Consider the following 24067-nt stretch of genomic DNA (forward strand, 5'->3'; position numbering starts at 1 on the left):
ATGCTCTTACCTCTCCCCTGCTGCACACATTGTGGGGATGCAGCCATCAAGACCCCTCCCAATCCTCACATCACAATCCACACTCCCAATGAGCAAGGTCCAAAAATAGCCAGGGAGGGAAGAAATTCACGCTGAGGTGAGGGACCAGGGGCTTCCTGGGGGACACCCTTGAGCCCCTTCCTTGTGTGGGCAGTGCTGGTGTGATGGGCTGCCTGGTGCAGCAGCCTCCAGCGTGCAGTACTGTATCAGCCCCAGAAAGATAACTCCTCTGTGTGTGTGTATTTGAGGGCTTGTGGGCTGGAGGAGACTCAGTCACCTGCAATGAACTGATGTGAAAGGGGAAAAGAACACAAAAAGGCCCTCACAGGCAGAAAGTAGGGATGTAGCTGGTGAAGCATGCGAGTGCTCTCACAGGCACCATGGTAACACCACGGCTGCTGAGCTGCACTGAGCCCTGTCCAGCCTCGTGGGGTCAGCAGGAGGGCTTGAGGTGGGGGCTCTCCCTTGGGCTCACGTCACAGGAGTGACTGTGTGTTGTGTGGCGAGTTTTTGAGTCCTGCCCCTGGGACACTGCTCCCCACAGTGATGCACTGGTTGTAGGACCACGGGATGGTGGGGATTGGGTATTCCCAACCTGCCCATGTCAGCTGCTGCAGGCTGATGGCTTCCTCTGCTTTTTGACCGGGCTGGTGACCATTTCACCCAGCAACAAGTGCCTGACAGATGCAGCAGAAACTCCTGCTCAGGCAAGTTGCTTTTCATCTCAGTACTGGTGGAGGAGCACCCTCAGGAGAGGTGTGCATGACAAAATCCCAAGGGTGTGTGTGTCCTGAGCACAGGACGACTTCTGATTCTCCCCCTCTTGCAAATTCACCACAGCAACCAGGAGCTCAGAGAGGCCTTGCTCCCTGCCTGCCTCATGCTTTTGTCCTGCCTGTTTCCAGAGGTATCTCCAAGGGCAGGGCTGGTCCCACCACCACATGCTGCCTGTTACCTTTGTCAGGGCTCTGATGCACCTAATTATCAACTCCCAGGCATTTGAGAAGGGATTATGTCTTCCAGAGACTACAACAAAATATTATAAACTTAAAATAGCTGCTTCCTTATGGAATATGCCAACAGACCCTACTGAACACCCAGTAGAGTTGTAAATTTGCATCCATTTGCATACATATCCATAATTTCAGCCTCACACATCAGCCCTGCTCCATAATGATGCACTGCATGACATTGTGGGCAGATGAGGGTCTTTGACACAGGCCAGGCATAACGAGGCCCCTGAGTGCCACTGTCCCAACCCTCATCAGAGATGGGCCAGTGTGATTGTCCCCAGCCCTCAGCTCCTGCCTGCATCCCTCCCCAGGGACCCTGGCATCAAACTGCTTTCCCCTTGTACCATGAGAAGACTTTCTCACCTCAAGGAGTAACAGAATAAATCCCCTAAAGGGTCCGAGAGGGTTTCTTACCTACCAGCCCAAGCACAGAAGGAAGGAACAAGCTCCAGAAGCTTCCCAGAGGAATTGTTTGCTCAGGACTGCACCTCACCAGCACCCAGTGGATGGGAGTGAGAGGAGGAATGGGAACCCTGAGCAGAGATCCCCAGCACTGAGCACACTGCTGGAAAGCAAAACAACCTTCCAGCTAATGGGTCCAGGCCCTGAAGGCCCTGGGTCATATTCTGAAATGTGTTTGAGCACTTAATTTCTGTCATGCATCCAGGGATGCTTCCTTCAACCCGCTGTGTGCCCTGGGCACAGTGCTGGCTAAAGGGTGCTGAGCTAGACCCCAGCTTCTCTGGATACCACCTGAGACCCAAATCTCAATGTTGAACTATCTAAAAAGAACTGACACCTAAAAAAGACAGTTTAAAATCCAGAAGTAACACCAGGGAGGGCATGTCCATGTGACTGAATACCAACAGTGAAGGTTTGCTATGGTTTCCTTCGCTGCATGGACACTTTTATTCAGGTGGGATCTGCTTCTGGCTTAAATCCCACCAGGAGTGATGCAAGGGACTGTGAGGGGCTGTGAGGGCTGGAGAGGCGGTGGTTTCCCCAAGGGAGTGGTGTCTGCTCCCAGTATGAGCCCACACCATCAGGTCTCTGTCTCGCTTGCATCATACAGAGGGTTGAGGTAGAAGACCTGGAGATCTTTAGGTGTTTCCTCTCCAAGGTCAGCCCCTGGAGGCTCCTGCAACAGCAAAGAGAAAAAACAACTTATGGGGAAGAGAAGCAAAGCCCTTGGCACAACCCACCCAGTGCTGAGTCCCTGCAGCAGTTGAGAGGCTGGTGACTTGAGGGAGAACGGGAATGTCCCACAGACCCCTCCCAGCCTGGGGAAAGCAGGACCCCTGTCAGGGTAACCCCAACAAGCTCTCAAGAATGTCATGGCTGGAGCCCCAGCAGCTCCTGCCCACACCCCTGAGCATCCCGGTGTCCCTGGCAGGGCTGACTCACCACGTTGAACATGGGGTTGCTGAAGCCTTTGTCACTGGCTGGTGCGGGGGACACCGGCTCCTCCATTCTGTCCCAGGACCAGGACAGGTGCAGGGCAGGCAACCTGGGGAAGAGCTGGGCATCACCTTCCACATCCCTCCCATCCCTGCAGCTCCCCCAGCTGAAACCCTGCATCTTTAAGAGGCAGATGGGAAAATACAGGGGCAAAGTGTCAGGCTGTCATTGAAATGGGATGATTGTACCCTTTCCCAGGGAAAAGCTGCTGTATCCAGCAGAAATCATTAAGGCTGGAGATCTGGGACCTGCATTCTGGAGGGAGGAGTTTGCAGAGGCAGACAGCTCTAGCACAGGCTTCACTTTGGAGCAATCACTCCTTCCCTGTGGCCTAAAGTGAATTGCCACAGAGCTGACACCTGTTCCCACTGCAATCCCAATGAGCACTAATTACTTTTATCACGTTACCATTTTTTCACCTTAATCACCATCACTACTTGTACTATTCTCTTCATTACTTTTGTCCTAAGGTTCCCAGTCATGGAGCATCCTCCCCTGCACTGGGCATCTGGTGCAGGTGGGCTCAGCAGCAGGTCCACGCACATCACCTCAGGAGCTCTGAGGGAAGCTCTGCCAGGCCCCTTTCGGAGGAAATTAGGGGACCTGCAGCAGCAGTGGGTTGGCCAGGGACAGACCCTGGGCTCGTGTTCAGCTCTGTCTCCTGTAGCTACACCAAATTCCCTTCTGCTGCTGACAGAGCTGGTTTCAAAGGCCTGTCCAGCATCCAAAGAAGAGTCAGTGAAAGATAAATCATCAAGCAGCAATTATGGGTCTGGGAGTTTTATTTAGAAATTAGATGAAGGCATGGGTTTACTGCTAGGAAATACCATGTCAGCACGTGTCAAGCAGCAGGGCAACTGTCCCTGGCCAGGGCCACTACTGCACAGTGACAAAATCCCAGTGGAAGAAGTGGGAGGGAACAACCAACCTGACTTGTGAGCCTCTGACACGGCAGCCCCAGCACTGGGGAGCTCAGCACCCCCTGGCAGACACAGGCGCACTTTGCACATGCAAATTCAAGCAATTCCTGGCCCCTGATTATAAAATGTGTGAGGTCAACCCCACTTGCCCACAGCTGGGTGAGAGACAACTCGCAGTGCCTCAGCAGGCAGTCAGTAAATACTGCAAAACCCTCCATGTGAAGGTGGGTGCCCCAAGCACCTGCTGTGGGTACTGCTGGGATGCCCTAGTCACTGCCAGGCCCCATCTCCAAGCTTTCCTTTAAAGAAAAAGGTGATGGAGAAGGGGTATTTCTGACTAGCTCCCAGCTGTGGTGCAGCCAGGTGTACCCTCCAGCTCTCCCCTGGGACCTGCACTCCATGTTCCATGCTGTGTGAACAACTAATGCACCAGGAGCTGCACTTGCTTTTGGATGCTCTCTCTCCCTTTACTGGTTATAAAGCTGTGGGACAAGTGTTCTGCATTATTTTGATGCATTTCTTTTTAGCAGCTGGCAGTTTCAGCCCTCCACTCCCCAGCAGGGCTGCAAACTAATGGTGCCAAGGAACCCACGCCACCAGGCACCATGACTGGGCTGTGCAGAGCTCCAGCCGAGCTGCAGCAGCTCTGCTCCCACCAGAGCACACTGCACCCTGCCAAGAGGCAACTCCTCCTGGTCACAGAAGAGAATGAAGCAGCAGTCCAAGAGTACAGAAGTGCCTTTCAGCCACCTTACCTCCAATAAACCATGAGGAGCAAGGACAAGTTTTAAACTGACAGAGGGCAGTTAGATATTGGGAAGAAATTCTTTACTGTGAGGGTGGTGAGGCACTGGCACAGGTTGCCCAGAGAAGTTGTGGATGCTCCATCCCTGGAAGTGTTCAAGACCAGGCTGGTTGGGGCTTTCAGCAACCTGGTCTAGTGGAAGGTGTTGCTGGCTATGGCAGGGGGTTGGAACTAGATGATCTTTGAGGTCCTTCCAACCCAAACCATGTTGTGGCTCTATGAACAGTAATGCTGGGGGTAGCAGGCTGCCAGGCTCTGTGGGAGCTCTGGGCAGCACGGTGTGCCAGGCTGGAAGGACAGCCTGGGCTGGCAGCTGCTCCCAAGCAGAGACAGCCTGAGTATTTGCTGCTGGCAGAAGCCCCATCCCTACCTCAGATTTCCCCTTCTGTAGAGAAAGAGGATCCCTCCAAGGAACAGGAGACTGAAGAGTAGCCCCATGACTGTCCCCGCTGTGATCCTGCTCACTGGGTGGCTCCCCACCTGCCCGCTGGCAGTGCTGCCAGTGGCCACTTCCATTTTGCCACTTGAAATGCCAAGAGCTTCACCTGGGAAGAAATATGGATGAGGATTGTACAGGGCAACACATCTCCACACCCATGGCAGAGGGAGCCTTCAGCTGGGTCTGGCCCTGCTTGCCTGGGGATCACCTTTCCCTGAGAATGGCGATGGCATACACAGGTGGATGGACTCAATGGGGACAAGCCCGTGTGGGTCTGGTATCCACAATGACCACCAGGTCCCCTGGATGTGAGCTGTGTGCCCATCAGCATCTGTCAGCTTCCATTGTCTGCCTCCACAAGCAGCATTCTGGCTGCAGAGCAGCTCTGCAGAGAGGGACCTGGGGGTCCTGGCAGGCACCAAGCCGGTCATGGTCAGACATGGCATGGGAAGAACACCAGTATCCCAGGCTGCATGAGAACTGCCAGCAGCTCAAGGGAGGTGACCCTTCCACTCTGCTCTGCTCTGCCCTGGTGAGCCACAGCTGGAGCATTGAGCCAGGCTCATCAGCAGTGCCCAGTGACAGGGCAAGAAGCAACAAGCAGATACTGAATATGCTAAATTCCACTTAAATACCGATATTTATCTAAGTATTTATATTTTAAAAACTGGTTTACTGCAAAGATGATCAGTTGTGGAGACAGGCTGCTGAGAGACATTGTGGAATCTCCATCCTTAGAGACATTCAAACCCCACTGGACATGTGGGCTGGTGGCAGGGAATACGAAGCTCTGGCCAGTGGTCTGGGTGCACCTGCAGGGGACCTGCTGTGGAGAACAGGGGCGTTACCATGCTGTGCTATGTTCTCCATGATGTCTGCTGCCAGCTGCTCCGCAGCAGTGCCCGCCTGCACTCCTGCTCTGTCATCGATCAGCACGATTTGGATCAGAGGAGTGGAGCTTCGGGACAGGATGCCCAGGAAGGTCTGTGCTTTGTGCACCTTGGATATGGCCATCTGCACACCAGCGTACTTGGGCTTCCCAAAACACAAGGAGACACGTAAAGCCCATGAGAGGGTAGGCACAGATTAGTCACCTCTCCAGACAGCCACGACGGGGCAGCTGCAAGGCCCACCTGAATCTCCATGTGAGCCCCATCGCAGAGCTGCCATCCCTGTCCCTGCAGTGCCACTGCATTTCCCAAAGGAGAGGCTTGTACATCCCCTCTCTCCCTCTCTCCCAAGCTGTGACCAGTACCCAACACACACTGAGCCCCCACAGAGGAAAGCATGCTGAGAAAACAATTTCATGTATAACACCCATTAAAAGCTGTATTAAGACGTGTGGCTGTAAGGAGGGCAGGCAGACAGCTTTCAGCTCAGGATCAGTAGAGCAATACTCCAGTATCAAACCTCCCAGCACAACACAGAGCACAACTCCTCCCCTGGCAGCCCCTGGCAAGGAGGAGGGATGTCATGTTGTCTCTGAGAAGCAGCAGCATGAAGTGATGCTTTGTAGAGCATCTGAGAGCTGACCAGTGCCAGTCACTCACCCAGTGCTTGCCTACTGGGGAACGGCAAAGCAGCTCAGCATTGCCCAGAGGCCAGGGGATGCCCTGCTGCAGGTTTGCATGATCCCAGCTGCGTGCACTGAGCTCCCATGTTACCTAGACCTGACCTCCTGTGTTTTCTGGAGCAGGGTTTGCAGCAAGCCCCCCTGCATCCCTCCCCACTGCATGTCGGCAGCTGTTCCTGCCCTGAGCTGAGCGGGATGGTGGGGCTGTGGTGGGGAGCAAGGGACCCAGCACCCACAGCAAGCTGGCACATCCAAGAGGTCACACGGGGAGGGTGGGCCCTGCAAGGTGGTGGGGAGTGAGCTGCACCCCCGGCATCGCTGGGGCTGCATGCCAACCACAGACACTCCCACACGCATCATGTCACTGGCAGATGTGGCCAGTGGCTTGTGGTTTCATTAGCCCCTTCCGATCTGACAGGCTGATGTACCTGGCTCAGCAACTCTTGTACCAATCTGTCCTGGTACTTCTGCAGGTCAAAATCAGGAGTGAAATCCAGGTTAATGGTGGCCCCTGCAGCCGGAAAACAGACAGACATCAAACTGTCACCAAGTGTGGACAGAGAGCTGTCACGGCAGCACAGCTCTGACTGCCATGAAAGGCGCTGAGGACCCTCCAGTACCCCTGTGCAACCTCTCCCTCCCTTGTTGGTCTTTTTGTCAGCTGGGTTTGATGAAAGGCATTTGGCTTCCAAGAGAAGCTTTGCCTGGAAAGCTTTCTCCCAGTTATCCCTCTGGGAAGCTCTACATGTTCCTGGTTTTGGGGCCACAAGGTTGTAGTTCAGCAGCGCTACCCTGGCTTTAGGGGGAAGGCTGAGAGGAGGGAACACCTCTGCTCCCCGTGCTGCTGCACTGCAGTCATGGAGACAAATATTTTCCTTGGAAAAAATACAAGTAAGAATTAGCTGAAATTTTAAATTGTCCTAACGACTGTGAGGGACTATGCTTTCAGGAGCATGTTGGAGAAACATGGTGCCATTTTATTGAATTTGGTATGATATACCAAATATCAGATACCAAGTATCCAGGTACAGATGTGCATGAAAAATTGCCCCTAACAACCTTTCATGCAGATTAATGGAGCAGCACCCATTGCAGAGGGAACGCTGCCAATCTGCATGTTTTTATTTTAAGTGAAATGAAACAAGCTGGCTGTTGAGAAGCTGACATTACAGTGGAAAAGGCTGCATTTCCTCTGAGTGTTTTCTGTTGCATAAACTCAGCAGAGCCCTATTAGCTTGACGAGCTGTGACATCCTGACAGGATAAACCAGAGGCAGGGACAAAGGGCTGCGACTCAGAACAGGCTCCCAAAAACCAGGATGATGCTTCAGAGGGATGTGCTGGGAAGGTGGCACAATGGGATCTGCACACGGGACCCCTTGAGAGCAGTGATACAGCAAAACTTCAGCTTACAACCAGCAGCAAGCATCCCCTGCACCCAACTTTCCCCCACGGAGCCAGGGGAAGCAGGGTGGGGCAGCTGGCGTGGCAGGGAGGAGGAATAGGGCCATGTCCCCCACTCACCACAGACCCCACAGCAGTGGCCAAGGGGCTGCAAAGGGCTCTGGCACGCTGGCTCTGGGCACTGCCTCCCTGATGCCCTGAGCAGGGCTGCGCAGATGCGGGGGCCATCCTAAAGGAGAGCAGGGCAGCGTCAGTCCCTCACCCCGTAACCTGCACTGGAGCCCCCAAAATGGGAAAGGGAAGACTCACCAGGGTGTTCCCGCAGGCACAGCCGGACTTATCAGGACAGCCAGTGCCTGTCACCTGGAGAGTGCCATTGCCATGAAACTGCAGCGGGGCGGAGGGGCCCCCCAGGTACCCAGCCCAGGATGCTGGGGTGTTCAGCTCCTGTGCAAGGAAGAGCAGCAAAGCGGGTGAGTGTCCCAGGACAGGTCCCAGTGCTGTCCCCAGGCACCCAGCCGTGCTGCTGGGACACCTGATGTCACATCTGATGGACATCACTGAACAGCCTCGCTGCAAGCAGTGATGCAGCAGGAAAACCTTGCCAATACACCCATTCCAGCTTTTCCCCTGGACCAACAGAAAAACTCTCTCTAAAACCAAAAACAATGGCAGTGAGATGGCTGGGCCTTTTCTTCTTTTGCTTTCCATCTTTCTGCTGGCCCAGAGAATTCAAGGTACCAGCTTTTCACTACCGGGAGGAAGGGGGCTGGATCTGAGCTGTTTTCCTCCTATCTGGGAAGCATCTCCATGTGCTTGGCACTAGCAAAGGCTGAGCTGGACTGACCAGCCTCATCCTGCCAAGCCACCAGTGATTCCCTCACCCACTCTCTTCCACAGGAAGCATCTCCATGCTCTGGCACAACGGGCAGATTTCTCAGGCCCTGGGGTGAAAATAGTCATCACACAGCACAGAGTAGGCTGGCCTCAAAGGGATAAAGAAGCTCACGAGGTCAGTTCTTAGGAAACATGCTATGATCCTAAAAAGCACCTTCTTCCTTCCTTCACCTTCTCATCGCTCAGCAGCAGCCTGAGGGACAGCCAGCAGTGGTCCCTGGGGGGGATGATGAGCCGTAGGGTGGTCCCCAAGCATCAGCAGGATCAGCATCACTCTGAGCACCCAACAGCATCCACCTCTGCATCCCTGGGGCTACGTGTGCCTGGAGTGAGTTCTGCTGGGGTGCTGCCTTGCTCAGACTCACCAGCACCCGCCTGGACACCGACTGAGTCTATTACTCAAAAAGCAGCTACCTAATGCCTGGCCCTGAAATGGCAGATCCCAGCCAGCACAGCAGTAGAAATAATAAATAACTTATGAAACGCCTGCTGCATCTCCCACTCCTGGAAGGAACCTGTGTTTACTGCTGCAGTGCCTGTGATCTTCTGCTCCCCCGACCAGGAGGGATGGGGCTCGTGGGGAGCCTGATTCCCAGGCTGAGGCACAGCAGGCTGCCAGCGCTTCTATAATTATCCCTCCGATCAATTAAAGAGCAGTGCTGAAGCAAAGCTGGGAGATGATCACTGGGCCACAGGCCATGTTAAGGTCGGGGGCAGGAGGGAGGTGTCCCCAGAGGGTCCCTGAGCAGCACAGCTGCAGACACGTGCCTGGGAAGGGAGAGGCCCCTGGGAGCCAGAGAAGATGCCATTTGCTGGTGGTTTGACCCGTGCACATTGGCCCTTTCTTTAAACATGAATAGCGAGACAGCCTGTGCTCCCACACTGCAGGGAGGGAGGCGATAACAAACTGGTCGATGCAAAAAGGCCATGGAGGCCACCCACAGCAACAGCAACAGCAGCAGCAGCAGCCCATGAAGATGCAGCCCCACAGGTGTACCCCATCTCCCTGCACAGCGCTGCTCCCCCATCTCCAGCTGGTCCTTCCTCGCCTCACCTACTTTGGAGCTGTGGAGAGAAGGTGCCGAGCCAGTTTCTCATCCTCCCCACGTTACCTGGCCCATGACAGAGACGCTGCGGAGGTGAATCACTGGCTGTGATGAGTCGATGTTTATCCGGAAGGAGGTTTCGGGCTGGAAGACAACATCATCATAGCGGCACGGGACACGCTCCTCATCCACAGAAAAGATGGGCCCACTTGGCTTGGGCTCCCCACTGGGAAGAACATCCTGCCACAGTGTGGGGTCGAACCACGTGTGGTGCTCGGCATTGGCAAACCTCACTGTTCCACCTGGAAAAGCGATAGGAAAGGCTTAGCATGACCCAAACCCAAACTCAAAGCCCCAGCAGATGCATCTGGGTTGGTAAAACCAGGCACTGTCTGGCCTGAAGTGAAGGATCTCACCCTGTGGTCAGGGAGCCAAGGGCTGGCCCTGGCATCACCCTCATGGGCAGCCACTGCAGGCATTTCCCAGAGCTTGGCAAAGTTTCCCAGCACTCAGAGCTGGGGTCTCAGCCCAAACCCCACATCTGCCTGCTGCTTCCAGGCCCAGATCCCACAGGACAGTTTTTTCCCCCTTTTTTAAAGCTCACCCTTCTTGCTAAGGAGGAAAACATCTGCCCGAATGCTGAGTAACAGCTAAACCTGACAGAAATGGGTATGATAATTCATGTCCCAGTTTCCCAGCAGCCTGGAAGGTCTGCAGAAACGTGACCAGCCCTGTTCCCTGCAGCAGGTAACCCCAAAGTTAGTGCTCCATTTAACTATCAATTATTTAGCCATTAACCACTTCCCTGCTGGTTAGTCTCATCATGCAGCACCCTGATTCCTCCTCCCCCTTCCCAGCAGCTGAACCTTTACCAATTCAGCCAGCTTGAGGGTGTTTAGTGACTGAATTACTCGCATTCATTTTGAAATCGTGCTTTAAAGAAGTCCATTTGTGGAAGTTGTCCCAGAAACGCTGCTGATCTCAGGGGAGCAGGGCGTGGTCAGCAGGAAAAGCCCAGTGCAAAGCACAGATGCCTGAGCTTCCCGGCGGGGGGGGGGGGGGCAAACAGCCCCAAAATAAAAAAATGATAGGAATGAAGGATTTCAGAGTGGCTCCAGACAGTCTTAAGCTACAATCCTTCCTCTGGGAAGACTGATTTGGACTTTTCCTCCCTTTTTTTCTCTTTTCCAGTCAGAGTGCAGGCACAGGCACTCTGCTTGGACTCTTCCTTCCCTGCAGAGGAACTAAAAAGTTACTTGCCACTGAAAGCATGGGGTAGCTCTTAAGCACCCAAAATACACCTCCCTAGAAAACAGCTTTCAGATAATAGCAGGCACCAATGACACAAACCTGCTGTCTCAGCCATGGGCTGGAGGCTGGGAGGGGAGGGGAGGATGCATGTGTGAGGCCAAAGGCCAGCTTGCTACGATGGCCATGGCTTGGCTCACCAGTGTGTAACTCCTAACTGGTTTTCTTTAGAAACACCATGGCAGAGACAGTAAGGGCTTTGATGTGGCTACATGCTTAATAGGCAGGGGAAAATACAAACAATATTTGCCTCTCTGCTACAACTTCAAAGGCTTCCCTACCGTAATTACTTCTTTAGAAGACAGGTGATCTAGCAGGAAAAAAAGATCTGATGTGAAAGAGGCCATCAAAGGAAAGGTAAGTACTGAAGAGGAGTGATTCACTTTGCTCTGAGCTGGGACCTTTGTAGAGGTGTTTGGGCTGAATTTGCATGATTCATCACGGGCTGATGGGGTGCCTGGTTTGGGCACAAAATACCTGAGTCACAGCCTGGATCCCAGCTGCCATCGAAAGCTGTGAATCCTGCACCGGCTGCCAGCACGAGTTCTCCGTTCAGGGGCAGGTACTAGAGGAAGGGATGCAGAGTGTTACTGCGCGGTCCTGCTGCCAGCCACCCAGGCTTGTAACCACGTAACACTGCTAATCATTAGGCTGCCTATTACCCTCACAGTCTCCAAGGCACTTCACAGTTATCAGGAGCTACCCTTGCCATGCCCCATGTAAATGGAAAAGTATCAGCTCCCGGTTTTACGGACGGGGATGCTGCAAGGGGGAGGGGCAGTTTGATGTTATCTTCCATAACACAGAAGAGCATTCAGAAAAGCAAGAAAAGGAAAAAGCAAAATAAGCTCTTTTGACAGCTCTTCCTCCTCTTGCACACACTCCCAGCAGCTCAGGAATGGATTTATACATTGGAACACCATGAAAAACCCAACCTTACTCTGCAAGTGCCAGAGTGCAACCCCTCACTTAATGGGTTCCCACCTCCAGGGGCTGTGCTTGCCCCATAAAACGTAACTCAGGGACCCAAGCTATGCTTGGTGCAGTGTCAAGTAGGGAATCTGCACTCAGCACAAGCTAAGGGAAACACACAGCGGCATTTGGAGAAGCTTGCTATAGCCACACCCTCTTCTTGTTGGGTAGGACATCACCAGCAGGTAGTCACGGTCATGGTACTGACCTGGCTTCAGCCTGGCCATGGACAAACCTCAGCAGGCACAGCTCTGCCACGGGAACCTTTTCAGCAAGAAACTGTGGCCACCTGGGTCACGAGCCACCACTGCCAGCACTGGGACAGGCCCTGGTGAACGATCAACTCAGGCAACTCATTCACAGCACACAGGATGTTCAGCCCAGCCCGTTTTATTTTACATTTAGAAATTGCAGAGGGAAAGTCATGGTTTCTCCCAATATTTTCAAGTCAGTGATGCTCAAGGCTCCCTTCTCTAATTCAGTCTATCCAGTGTTTTAGCACCACTCCCCAGACAGCAGCTGGGAGCCCTCCAGGACTGCATTATGCTGACTTACTGGGTCCTGTGCTCAGGCAGAAAACGTTAAATAGGATTTTACGGTTTCATCTACTTAATTGGTCTTTAAATATGTATGTAGGTTAGAGAAAGCAAGACTTATAACTGACTGCTGCAGGTGGCTGTGATAGCTCTCTGTCCTTGGCCAGTCTTGCCTGAGGATGCTCAGTCCCACTTGGGCCACCATGGGGTAGGCAGACCAGGCAAAAAGCTCATCACCCCTGAACTGTAGGCACCTGTTAAGAAGTTTAGTATCTTGGTGGTGCAGTGCTTTGAAGGCCATAGCCCAGGTGCTCCTCTTGGTTCAGGAAGCATGAGAAGCCAGGATAGAGAGCAGAGGGTGGCTGCCACCAAGAAGAGTCCCACAGTGCTCCTCTGCACCATCTGCTTTGGACCCAGCAACGCCATACATTGGGCTGGACAAGAGGGGATGACACTAGGAATAGCTGAGGTTGGGGCAACATGTGCCCCAGGGGTGTGGTGTCTCCCCCCAGCCAGGAAGGAGCCTTTGCCTATGGACACTGCTCCATCAGACCATAGCCTGTGTCCTGCTGTCAGGTTCTCTGCATTTCTATTACTTTTGAGTAAAGGAAATTTGTTCAATACTGAAGCACTGAAAAAAGCTGAAAGGTCTGCCAGGATACAAATGGCATCATGTCCTTTAGCTGCAGATGTAAAAGCCATGTCTGTTTTGGCCTGCATTCAGCTGGGTGAGGGCAATGCTACCAGCTTCAGCCACAGAATGCTGTACTTCACTTCAAGTGGCCTGGCTTGTTTTCCTGTGAGCTCATGCGGGAGCAGGCAATGGGACATTCTGGAGCAGTCAGCTGTCACCCATACTCAGGCCAGTGCCAGAAGCACTGCCAGCCAAGTCTCTTCTCCCAGACTGCCTGGGCCATGGCAGTCTGAAGCCCCTGGGCACTGCCTCTTGCCCAGTTTGCAGGCTGGCCCCCTGCACCACGGCGGGGCCAGGCAGGAAGGGTGGCCAGCCGGCTGCTGGGCCCCATCTGAGCTGCCCAGCGTGGGGCTTTGGATGGGACGCAGCAGATCCTTCCACCAGCACAGGGTACCAGCTCTGGGCACTCAGACCCAAAGCTGCAGGGATCTTTGGGTGGAAGAAAGAAAATCAGCCAGCAGCTGCTGCTGAGGGGGATGGTTACACAGCAGGATCATGACTGGTCTCCACTTGCTTTCCCAGGCTGCTGAAGTTGACGTTTGTGAGTGTTGTGGCTGGATCAAGACCACTGGGTTGGGAAGTCCCTGCTCTCATCCCTGCCTGCCTGCCAGCTCCCTCTCCTGTTGTTACCACTTTGACTACAGCCGTGGGTCAGAGCTTCCCAAACACCCTGTGGTAACCATGAAGGACACAAGAAGATTTTGTGTCCAAGGGGATTGTTCATTCAGATCTTCACAAACTAAGTAGGAGGGAAGGAAAACACACTGAGGATTCCCATGACAGGGCTGAGTTCAGTGTGGTAAGAGAGGAGATGAGGTATAACAGGATAGCTCGTTCAGTTAGGGATGCACATATGGATGCATGACACTGATTCCAGGACGAGGTGGTGCATCGTGCATGTGCTTGGGAGGGCAAGCACGTGTGGATGGGCCAGCAGCACCAGTTCTGCTCAAGGGGAGAGCTGGGGGAAATGCCTCATGCCAAATCTGCCTCATGCCAAATCTGCCCCATGCCTGCAGTGCCTGTGCTCTGGAGACACTGGCCTCTGAGCTCTCTGGACAAGATGGAGCTTCTCCAGCCACCGCAGGAGATCCCCTTCCACTCTTGAGGCCAAAACCCCAGGCTGGCTGGACTTCCCAAGCCCAGAGGAAGCTGCTCATGTGAGTGTCAGAGTGGCAGGGAAATGAGAGTGAGCACACACAGTGTCCCTTCACACCCTGGGACTGCCCAGACACTGCAAACACTTGCCCTGGAATTAAGATGGCAACACAACACGATGGAAGACAGGGGATAGAGTCACCCCATCTTCACAAACATGAAGCTCAGGAAGAGCTCTGTACTTCTGCTTCATCACAGGAATTTCTGGGGCTGGCCCCTGCAGCTGTGGCTCCTTGCCCACTGAGGCAACTGTGCTGCACATCCACCACCAGCCCTGCCTGAGCTTCTCACCACTGGGCAGCATTCCAGGAGTGTCTCCATTGTCCAGTGGATCTTTGTAAATAATTTGCCCTTTCTTTTTTCCTAACATAAGTTAGGCATCTCAGCTCACTGCAGAGGACAAATGGAGACTCTGGCTGGGCAGTGGTTTTCTACCTTTGGGAGTTTAGTGTAGAAATTGCATACAGGTTGGGCCACTTTCCAAGTACATTTTGAACTGAGCAATGACAGGTACCAATGGACCAGAGCCAAAAAGCTGGCAGTTTCATCTGCTTTCCCTTCCTCCTGCCAACCTGTACTCCAGGGCCATTAATACAGCGAGTGCTTAGAGTCCCATTAGTCATTTCCCATCCCTGATACTAGTAAATCACTTATCTCCTCTGTTATCATTATCAAGTGTAATGACAACTGAAACACAGTCATCATTCTTCTTATCAAAGTCATAAAAAAAAAAGGATGAAAGACCCCATGTAGCCCTTGGCCCAGCCCCAGCACTGCACCACTGAGAAGGAATCCACTGCCCCAACAAATAAGTGGAAACAAAGCTAACCTCCAAAATGTAAAAGAAAGAAATAGCAAAGTCCTGAGAGATGGTTTTTCAATCAGATGGCCTTAATCACCCTCTGGCACATCCTGGCTCTGCTTGAGTCACAAGCATTGGGCTGAGATGACTGACAGGAGCACTGTGACTGGCATGTCACCATCATCAGCACAGGAAAAATGCAGCACTTGTGCTTTGAACCTCAGTGAACAACACTTGTGACTGCAGCCAGGTCTTTCCCCAGCCTTGCTTTTATTTGCAGCATCTATGCATTTAAATTCCTTGCCTGGATGAGATGGTGCCACCATCCCCCATCATTCAACACTAACACTGCCTGGGCACACTGGGCTCCACAGTGCTGCATCCACAGCTGCACCAGCAGGCAGGTCAGCAGCCATCGGCCCCCAGGTACATCCCCTTGCCCAGCACCCAGCCCAGGAGCAGCTCTGGGGCTGGTGCTGCTGGCCCTCCATTGAAAAAAACTGTGATAGGATGCGAGTGGGCTATTGCTCCAACACAGATTGCTGTAACCCACCACAGGCAATAATGCTCAAGGGAAATGATCTCCATATCACCTTTCTCAGTCCTGCTTTGTTGGGTCAGTGGCAGCCCATGGGCAGCAGCAGGCAGCCACGGCAGCAGGCGGGCGACCCCAGCCCATGCTGCCCACAGGTGCGAACAGCAGAGATTTCCCCAGTGCCTGCTGAGGCTGGGGGTCTCAGCGCAGCTGGTGGTGGAGCCTGGGTGGTATCCAGCTGTTGGGTGACACCCCAGAAAGGCACAGGGCCAGGTTCACCCACAGGTGAATCCCTCTGACAACTCCAGAGCATTGCCAGGGGCTTGCTTGCAGCAGCACTTCTTGGGTTCATTACTGGGGGTTCATTTATTTGCTTTCTGGCCCAGATGAAGCTTCCACCTGCACCCTCAGGACAGTGTCCTTTGCCCTAGCCACACATGCCACCTCATACCCCCAGTTTGCTGCCAAAGCCAGCCTGCCCCCACCACAGCTCTCGATCCCACAGCAGCTGGTCCAGGTTCCCAGGAAGGCAGGAGGACCTCCTGCCACCCCAAGACCTCCGTGTGAGCCGAGGAGGGCCACCTGCTGCTGGAGCAGCACCTTGCTGCCGGAGCAGCACCTTGCTGCCCAAACATCTCCCTCCAGGCACGTGGTCCTATGAGGAATGAGGCTTTATCTTCCCAAGGAAGGCAGGCAAGAAATGCAGCCTGTATCCCCATGAAGCCTATGCTCACGAAGGCTGGTACAGCACACCCGGGGCACAGAAGCTGGGGCTGCTCTGCATGGGACCCACCAGCGACAGCGGGGGATGCCCACAGCCCTGATCTGATCCCAGCAATAGCTCGCCCCTCTGCTTCTGACCCACAGCAGGCAGGAGCACAGGCACAGGAGTGGTGTGCCAGGGGATATCATCATTTCAGTGTCATCTCCTGCAAGCTAACAAGGTGCTTGGCTGCTCCCCCTGCCCGCATCCCTGCCTCCCCTCCTGCCCAGAAGCAGCAGCCCAGCCGCGCGTTCATTAATGCCAGAGCCAGCTCCCCTGCTGTGTCTGCTTACCACATTTTAAGCTGTTTCAGTGTACGGGCTCCCCACAGCACCTGCCCAACCTGGTCTTGCCCCCACATCCCCTGGCATAGGAGTGACCTGACACATCAGGTTCCCAACACATCACAGTCCGGCCCATCCCTACAGAGAAGCCACAGCTCCTGGCCATCCCACACAGCCCCTGCCAAACCACCCCACAGGGCCCAGAGAAAGCCATGGGAGGATAAAAACAAACAACAGACACAAAAAGCCCATTAACTGGATTGCAGATCCCCAGCATACACTTCTAGTTGCAGTGCCAAACAGGTCCCAGTGTACAGAAATCAGGTGTCACAGGGACATGGGAAGCCCTTTGGGTAGCTGAAGACATTGAGCTATGGCTGCAGAAGACACAGAGAGGATTAAAGCCATTTGCCAAATCTATTTCAGATTAGCTAAGATCCTTTTCCTGAACTTTCCTCTACAGACAAGATCAGAGAAACCTAGGAAGAGGCTCGAGGTGCAGGCAGGGGGGCCATGCCCGGCAGCGAAGGGATGGCAGACGATCCATGGAGCAGCTTCCCAACCAGACGGGCTCCAGCATCCGCTACAGCCCAGGATGCTGGCAAGCTGCTCTGCTCATTGCAGACTTTAGTAACTCCTCCTGCTGGAAACCAGCCTGAAATGAGGAAATAGACTCGGCGAGATGAGTGTAAATGGCTGTTTTACCACACTCCTTTCCTAGCACACACCTTCAGTGTGAATACTGACACAGAAAAGACTGCAGGATTCCGGATTGGAATTATGTGCTGGCACACACTCCCCTCAAATTTTTTACCTTCATCTCAGGTGAAGGAAAAATAATCCCTTTTCTGGTTGTCTCATTATCCCGCTGTCTGGGAAGCAGTGGGGGAGGGAGCACCGGTGCCTGGGACTAGCGCGAACTGTGGCAATTCATTAGAGCCAGTGCCCCTGGAGAGCAATTGGCATTTCAAGATCAATCTCTGCCAGGAACCGAGCGGGAGCATCCTGCAGCAAAGCCGAGTACATTCTGCTCTCGCAATTAGGCAGCTAAAAATATAAGGCTGGGGGAGGTGTCCCTGGTCAGACCCCAGTGCCCTGCACACTCCGAACCCTTGCCCAGCCTTGCAGCCCCTCATGGGGCAGGCAGGGAAGGGGTACGAACAGCTGCCACCCCACAGCAGAGCTCAGGGATGGGGCACAGCTGGAAAAGAGATGTCAGGGCTGCTGAGCAACCCCAGCCAGTGTCCTGACCCTGGGGTGGAGCAAGGCTGCTCTGCCCATGTGAATAAAACCCACTCCCGCCACCCCAAAAATAGAAGCAGCAGCATCCATCCCTGGCCTGCACGTCAGTGCTGGCCAGCTCAGGCACAAACTGCACAAGGGCTGGTGTTACTGGAGCAAACACCAGGCTCACTGCTGCAGCCATGCCGTGGCCTGGCTCCCTTCGGAAGCACAGCCATAGCCAGAGGGTCCAATCCCTCACAGGAGTCTTTCTCCCCCACCAGGAGACAAGCAAAGCCAAAGTCTGCCTTACCCTGGAGCACCCATGCCAGGCATCATCACCTCCATTTCCATCCTTCCTGCACATTTAGTCTCAGGCACCTCCAAAAGCTGGCTAAATACTGATCTGCATCTTTAGGCAGCTAAATACCATAGAAAATCCAGCCTAATCACAACGGTTGTGCATCAAAGCCATTTACGCTTAAGCTGGATTTGGATTTAGTGTGTGACTGAATTAGGGATCCATTTGAAATTTCAAATAACTGCTGAGCTGGGCACTCAGTGGGTGAGCTCTGAGCAGGGAGGCAGGTTCTATGCCCCAACAGCCTCCTCCCAAGAAGGCATTTCCCAGCACTTGGCTGGTGCCAGCATAGTATTGATGGGAAGGGGAGCTGGAGAGCTGACCACACAGAAGTGAGCTTTCAGAAAAATGTCTAGGAGAGGAGCGATAGTGACACATGAGGACCACCCAACGCTCCACTCAGCTGGGGAGTTGGGATGGGAGATCTCATGCTGTCCCTCCACCACCAGCACCAAGCATCCTCCCCTACACTTGCCACAGCAGGCACTGTTCTCATGAAAGTCAATGAGAGCCCAATCCCTCCTCAGCTGTGAATTTCCTTCTAGGCTACTATAGCAAACAACATTCTCCTTTTTTTTTTTTTGGCCAAAGGCTGTATAGCATCTCCATGGTGACTCTAAAGCTTAATGTATTCTTGCTGATTTAAGTGATTAATGCTCCAGTGCGCGTGGCTGGCAGCCGAACAGGTGCAGCCCAGCCTCTCTGCAAAAAGCCTCATGACCGATTCATTTTCTAACCAGCTGGTTGCCAAATTTCATGCCATTTGCATGAGTGGCAGCCCAGCTCAGGTGGTGGGTTTCATTTCTTTTTCATCCTTAACCTTGGCAGTCCCTGTATCACCTGGTGACAGCAGAGCAAGGCAGTGAACAGGAGGGAAGTGCCTGAGCTGAAATTAAAAAGAAATATTAACCACCTCACTAAGAGACATGCTGGGACAGTTCACAGGGAATTGCCGGGGCAGCGATGCTCAGAAGGAAGGTGTGAGCTGCAGTGCAGGTTACAGGCAGGGGTGGCTGCTCACCTGCAGTGCAATTCAGTGCAAGAGCAGAATGGTGCCCTCAGCCCATGCCATGCTTCCTCCCCTCATGGATCCCCCCAGCAGTCCTCCCCACCTGCACAGCAGCGGGACTATAAAATTCACTGTAACCCTGAAGCCTGTGCAGCTGCCTGCCACCAGTGGGGGCCCAGAGAAACCCCAGGACAGCAGAGGGGCCCCAGGGGCTCCTGCCAGCGCTCTGGACCCATTGACTGGGACAAGCCATGGGTCACTCGGGCACCCTGACCCATCCCTGAGTCACGATGAGAGCCATCAACCCCAGCAGTGGGCAGGGCCGTGGATGCCGTTTTGTGTTGTGCAAAGGTTGTGTTGATCTCCCTCTCCTCAGGCTGCTCAGCTCTGCTCTCCAGCTTGGCTGCGGGAGGCTCAGCCGTAATGACTGACGCTGCTCTGCAATTATGCACTTTGCAGGCCTCTAATGAAAGTACTTTAGAAATATTATACATTCATCTGTAAGTAAAATAAAATCTGCTGGAGTGGTATTTTGCTCTTTTCTTCTCTGGGTAAATTCCACATCATTTATTACATTATATTTGTACATATTTCCCCAGTACATTCTTTCCTTCAAAAATTCATATTTAAAATGCCATATAAATAAAGTATCTTCTCCAAATATTTGTAGAGGGATTAAATGTGGCACATGGCGTTATTAAAGCATCAAAACTATTAGTGGCATAGACAGCCTGAACAAATTACACCACATAAATTTCAAGGGCTTCTTCAAATTTAGTGGCCAATAAAAGAGCAAAGCTGCCCTAAAACCGAGAGAGGAAACTTGTATGCAAGCTCATCAGGTCTAGAAGAGGAGGGTTTCCAAACAGGATCCAGCCCATCTCTTCTTGTCCCAGCACTAGGAGAGGGCTCACTGGTGACCCATCCTCCACTGGCATGTTGGGGCATGCTTTTCCATTTAATTCCTCCCTGTTAAATTTTACCCTCCAAGCCATGGAGATTGAGATGCCATGTTTTCATGGCTGCCTGTCAGCCTGCTCTGGGGCAGAGTTCCTCATGTGGGGCAAAATCAGGTTGCTCAGAAACCCCTCTGAGTTGAGACCCCCCCAGTCTTATATCACTCAACACACACACTTCAGCAGGGTGTCATGCCCATCTTGCCACAGCCAGGCTGATAATGCCACAGAAAAATATAAAACCCAATGGCACTTGAAAGAATATTTCTTAAGCAACATTTTGGGATTTGCCAGAACAGTTTGTTTTCATTTCAAGATATTTTGATGTCAGCTTCACTTAGCCTCTGCCCAGGGCTAGTGCCTGCTCTGTGTCAGCAATGCTGTGGGTTGGTGCTCCTCAGCCAACTACTGCCAAGTTTTCCATCACATGGAGGGAGTTTTATCCCTCCCTTGAGGAGGAAAAATCAATTTATTTCAAATGAAATTGGGTTTTGTTGTACTCTCTCTCATCTCCCCTAATTAAGAAAAGAAAAGAAAAAAAAAAAAAAAAGCCCAGAGATGGCCTTTTTGGTTCCATGGTACAGAGAAACCCAGACTGCCATAGGACTCCCATCCCCTGCCCCAGATGAGGCATCCTTGGTCTGGCTGGACCATGGAGAAAAGTGTCGAAGTCCATGGAATGACTTTAAACTGACAGAGGACAGGTTTAGACTAGATATTAGCAAGAAATTCTTTACTGTGAGGGTGGTGAGGCACTGGCACAGGTTGCCCAGAGAAGCAGTGAATGCCCCATCCCTGGAAGTGTTCAGGGCCAGGCTGGATGGGACTTTGAGCAACCTGGTCTAGTGGAAGGTGCCTCCGTCCATGGCAGGGGGTTGGGACTGATGACCTTTAAGGTCCTTTCCAAGCCAAACCATGTTATGATTCTGTGGAGATGGGGACAGGGAAATGTGCCACCAGGCAGAGCTGCAGGGCTGGCCCTGCCCTCACCCACCCTCTGACAGCCCTGCACACCATGCACACCACGCCTTACCATGTCCGTCAGCGCGTGGGGAGACCTGACGAAGACTGAGACAACCTGTAAGAAAAGCAAGAATAGAGTGTGCTTTGCACTGTCAGGTAAAGGGGCTTTTCCAATGCCTGACAGCATTTTGCAAAAACAAAAATAAAAATAAATCAGAAGTGTCTATACCTTGTCCTTCTCAAAGTGAACCACGTCGCTGGCACAGGGGACTCTGTCTTTATCCCAGTTGTAGGCGGTTTCGAAATTGGTGTTGGGGATCCACTGCTTGTACACAGCAGCAGTGGCAGCTGGGAGGGAACAGAAGAACCAGTTTAACCCAGTCCATGGGAGGCACCAGGAGCCTTCTCTGGGATGTGCTTCAGGATGGCTTGGCCTTTTTATGCCAGATTTTTTACCCAAGAGCAGCTCCTGAGTTTTCCCAGCTGAGCAGTCACAGCCCTTCTCTACACAGGGGATTTTTTTTGGCTGGGTGATGGTTTTTACCCACCAAGACAGGAAGAGAAGCAAGGGACAAACACCTGGCAGGCAGAGAGAAGGCAGGAAAGTGTCCTGCAGGCAAAGGGCGAGAACAACATACACCTGGTAGTTAAGCAATCCTTGCAAGGGGTTTTGTTGTCACTCACTAATTCAACAAATAGAGATTCCTCAGCCTTTGGTTTCCAGAAGGTACAGAGTGGGCATGCAGAGCTGGGATACCACAAAGACAGGGCAAGAGAAGAAAAGGCATTTGCTATGGGACATGTAGCACAAAATACAGGCTAGTTTCATGTGTTTGGAGCTGGAGGGGGGGATTCAACGGTGTATTTCAGCCTGAGGCATAAATAGGTTGGGTTGGAGGGTTCTTCCCCTTGGGGTTTGCTGGGACAGTGGCAGTCCTGTCCTTGGGGCCCCACAGGGATGAACCTGATGGCCAGGGACAGGACAGGGGAGAGGGGCTTTTCACTCTGACCTCCGTGATTGCACAAGCACAGCAGAGCAGCCTCCCGACCTGTCATTGCCCAGGCTTGGCTGGGGGATGCACATTCAGCTGAAGATGAATGACTTTCCAGCAGCCTGAATTAAATGGCTTCAGGCAAGTAAGTATGAGACAGAGAAGAGAAAATGACCAAAAAACCCCCCGACTTTCGCCGTTATTATGGATCATCTTTTCTGTAAGAGAAAGACCCACAAAATTACAAAATATGTAGAAAATCCATGGTGGAAGGGACTGGGGCACTGGAGGGGGCGTGGAGAGGGAACGCCGGCCCAGCCTGGGGCAGGAGGGCGGTTCTGAATGACTCCAGCTGACAGAGGAAGGTGCACTACAGAATGCCTTGGCCCGGCTACTCCAGGTGATGGGGAGGGATGTAGCTGCAGAGGCTCTATCAGTACACAAGGATTGCCTTGGGGTGTAATTGGCGCTGTCTTACTCTGCCAGGGGCTCTGCTCAGACCACGGGCTGTACTAGCCATCTCCACATGAACAGGAAACGATGTATTTTTAACCGGAATAAAAGTCCTGGAGCCCAGCTACAGAGCGCAGAGGGGCTCCCCTACCTCATGCCGGGCTGCGGGTGCCTGAAGGAGTCCTCAGGCAGAACAAACACACCCGTGCCGTGTCCTCTTTAAAACCCTCCGAGAGGGAGAAAGACGCTGCCAGTGGTGAGAACGGGAGCGAGGTAGGTGCTCGCAGTGTTTTGGGCACAAACACCTTGCTAGCTCAGAGCAGAGAAGAGCTTAGGAAGGGAAAAAGCCCCCAGATAGTAATGGCAAGTTGTTCTGTCCTTGCTGCAGTTCCCTCGCGTCCCTCCCACCTCGGGCAGCTGGGGAATGGAGAGGTCAGAGCTCCAGCCAAAAGGCTCGGACAGCCCCATCACACAAAGCCTCACGTCCCGCAGGTCAAGCGAGCTCGCACCCGGGCACACCCTGGAGACGGCTCCGCATCCCACCTGGCCGGAGGTTACTCCTTTTGCCCCGTGCAGCAGCGCCGTGCATTCCTGCACCCTCCCCAGCCCTGGAAATATCAGTGTGCTATTTAATCGGCCCTGTCTCCCGGGAAGCGCAGTCCTTGAACATCAAAGCTACATGCATATTCAACAGGGAGCGTGTCCTGCAGCGCAGCGCTGCTGACTTCAAATGAGAGGCACAGCAGGCTCTGCACGGCTATCCCAGCCTCAGCCCCCTGCTCCCCTGCTGCCTTCCCTCGTTTGCCTTACGGGTACGCTGTGAGTGACAGAGCCTGCAGCTCTGCTCCGAACCATGGCTGCCAGGAGCATACCCGAAATGCGGAGGTCGCCCAGCGGTCACCCGTGCTCGCCACGGCGGCCGGGCCCTGGGCGTACTCACCAAGGAGCTGCAAGATTCCCAGAAGGAAGAGCAGGCGCTTCATTTCGCAGCCGGCTGCCATCCCTCGGCTCCGCGCTCCCTGCCCAGCTGGACCTTGCACCTTCCCGGGGCACGTGATGGGCTCAGCCCGGAGGAGGCTGGGGGGAGCAGGGAGATAACCAGTGTGGGAGGCAGGTTTCCCCAGCACGAACCTCAGCCTTGGTCTGTTCCAGAAGCTGGTTCGCGCTCAGCTCCTTTCCCAATCTCCCTGTTTCCTTGACATCCATGGGGAGCCTGAGAGCCACTGAGGATGTAGTTGGGGAGGCAGGAGTGAGGGTCCCCCCAGCTTCGCTCACCAAACCTCGCCACCCCCACTCCCCCCACCCATCCAGGTCCAGCTGAAGGGTGTCAGGGTGAACACGCTGTGTGCACACCCCACGCCGCTCTCCCCTGCTGAACAGCGGCTACCTCATAATTACTAATGATGGCCTCCATGTATTTTCAATTAGCTCTCTTGGAAGGGAGCAGCTCCCAGCCACGACTCATAA

At 53.4% G+C, this 24067-nt stretch overlaps 1 protein-coding gene across 1 annotated transcript; it reads right to left on the reverse strand.

Moving 5' to 3' along the window:
- Positions 1-1898: 1898 nt before the first annotated feature.
- On the reverse strand, positions 1899-23734 carry AMN (amnion associated transmembrane protein). The gene is made up of 12 exons (XM_048305561.1): positions 23541-23734; positions 21385-21503; positions 21226-21270; positions 11379-11466; positions 9660-9895; positions 7960-8097; positions 7771-7879; positions 6676-6758; positions 5523-5709; positions 4606-4780; positions 2457-2559; positions 1899-2190 (listed from the first exon to the last, which is right to left on the reverse strand). Exons 1-12 carry the CDS (start codon positions 23599-23601, stop codon positions 2095-2097), a joined length of 1440 nt encoding a protein of 479 aa, XP_048161518.1. The 5' UTR covers positions 23602-23734; the 3' UTR covers positions 1899-2094.
- Positions 23735-24067: the final 333 nt, after the last annotated feature.

This window comes from Corvus hawaiiensis, chromosome 6 (genome assembly GCF_020740725.1).
Source record: "Corvus hawaiiensis isolate bCorHaw1 chromosome 6, bCorHaw1.pri.cur, whole genome shotgun sequence".
Taxonomy (NCBI): domain Eukaryota; kingdom Metazoa; phylum Chordata; class Aves; order Passeriformes; family Corvidae; genus Corvus; species Corvus hawaiiensis.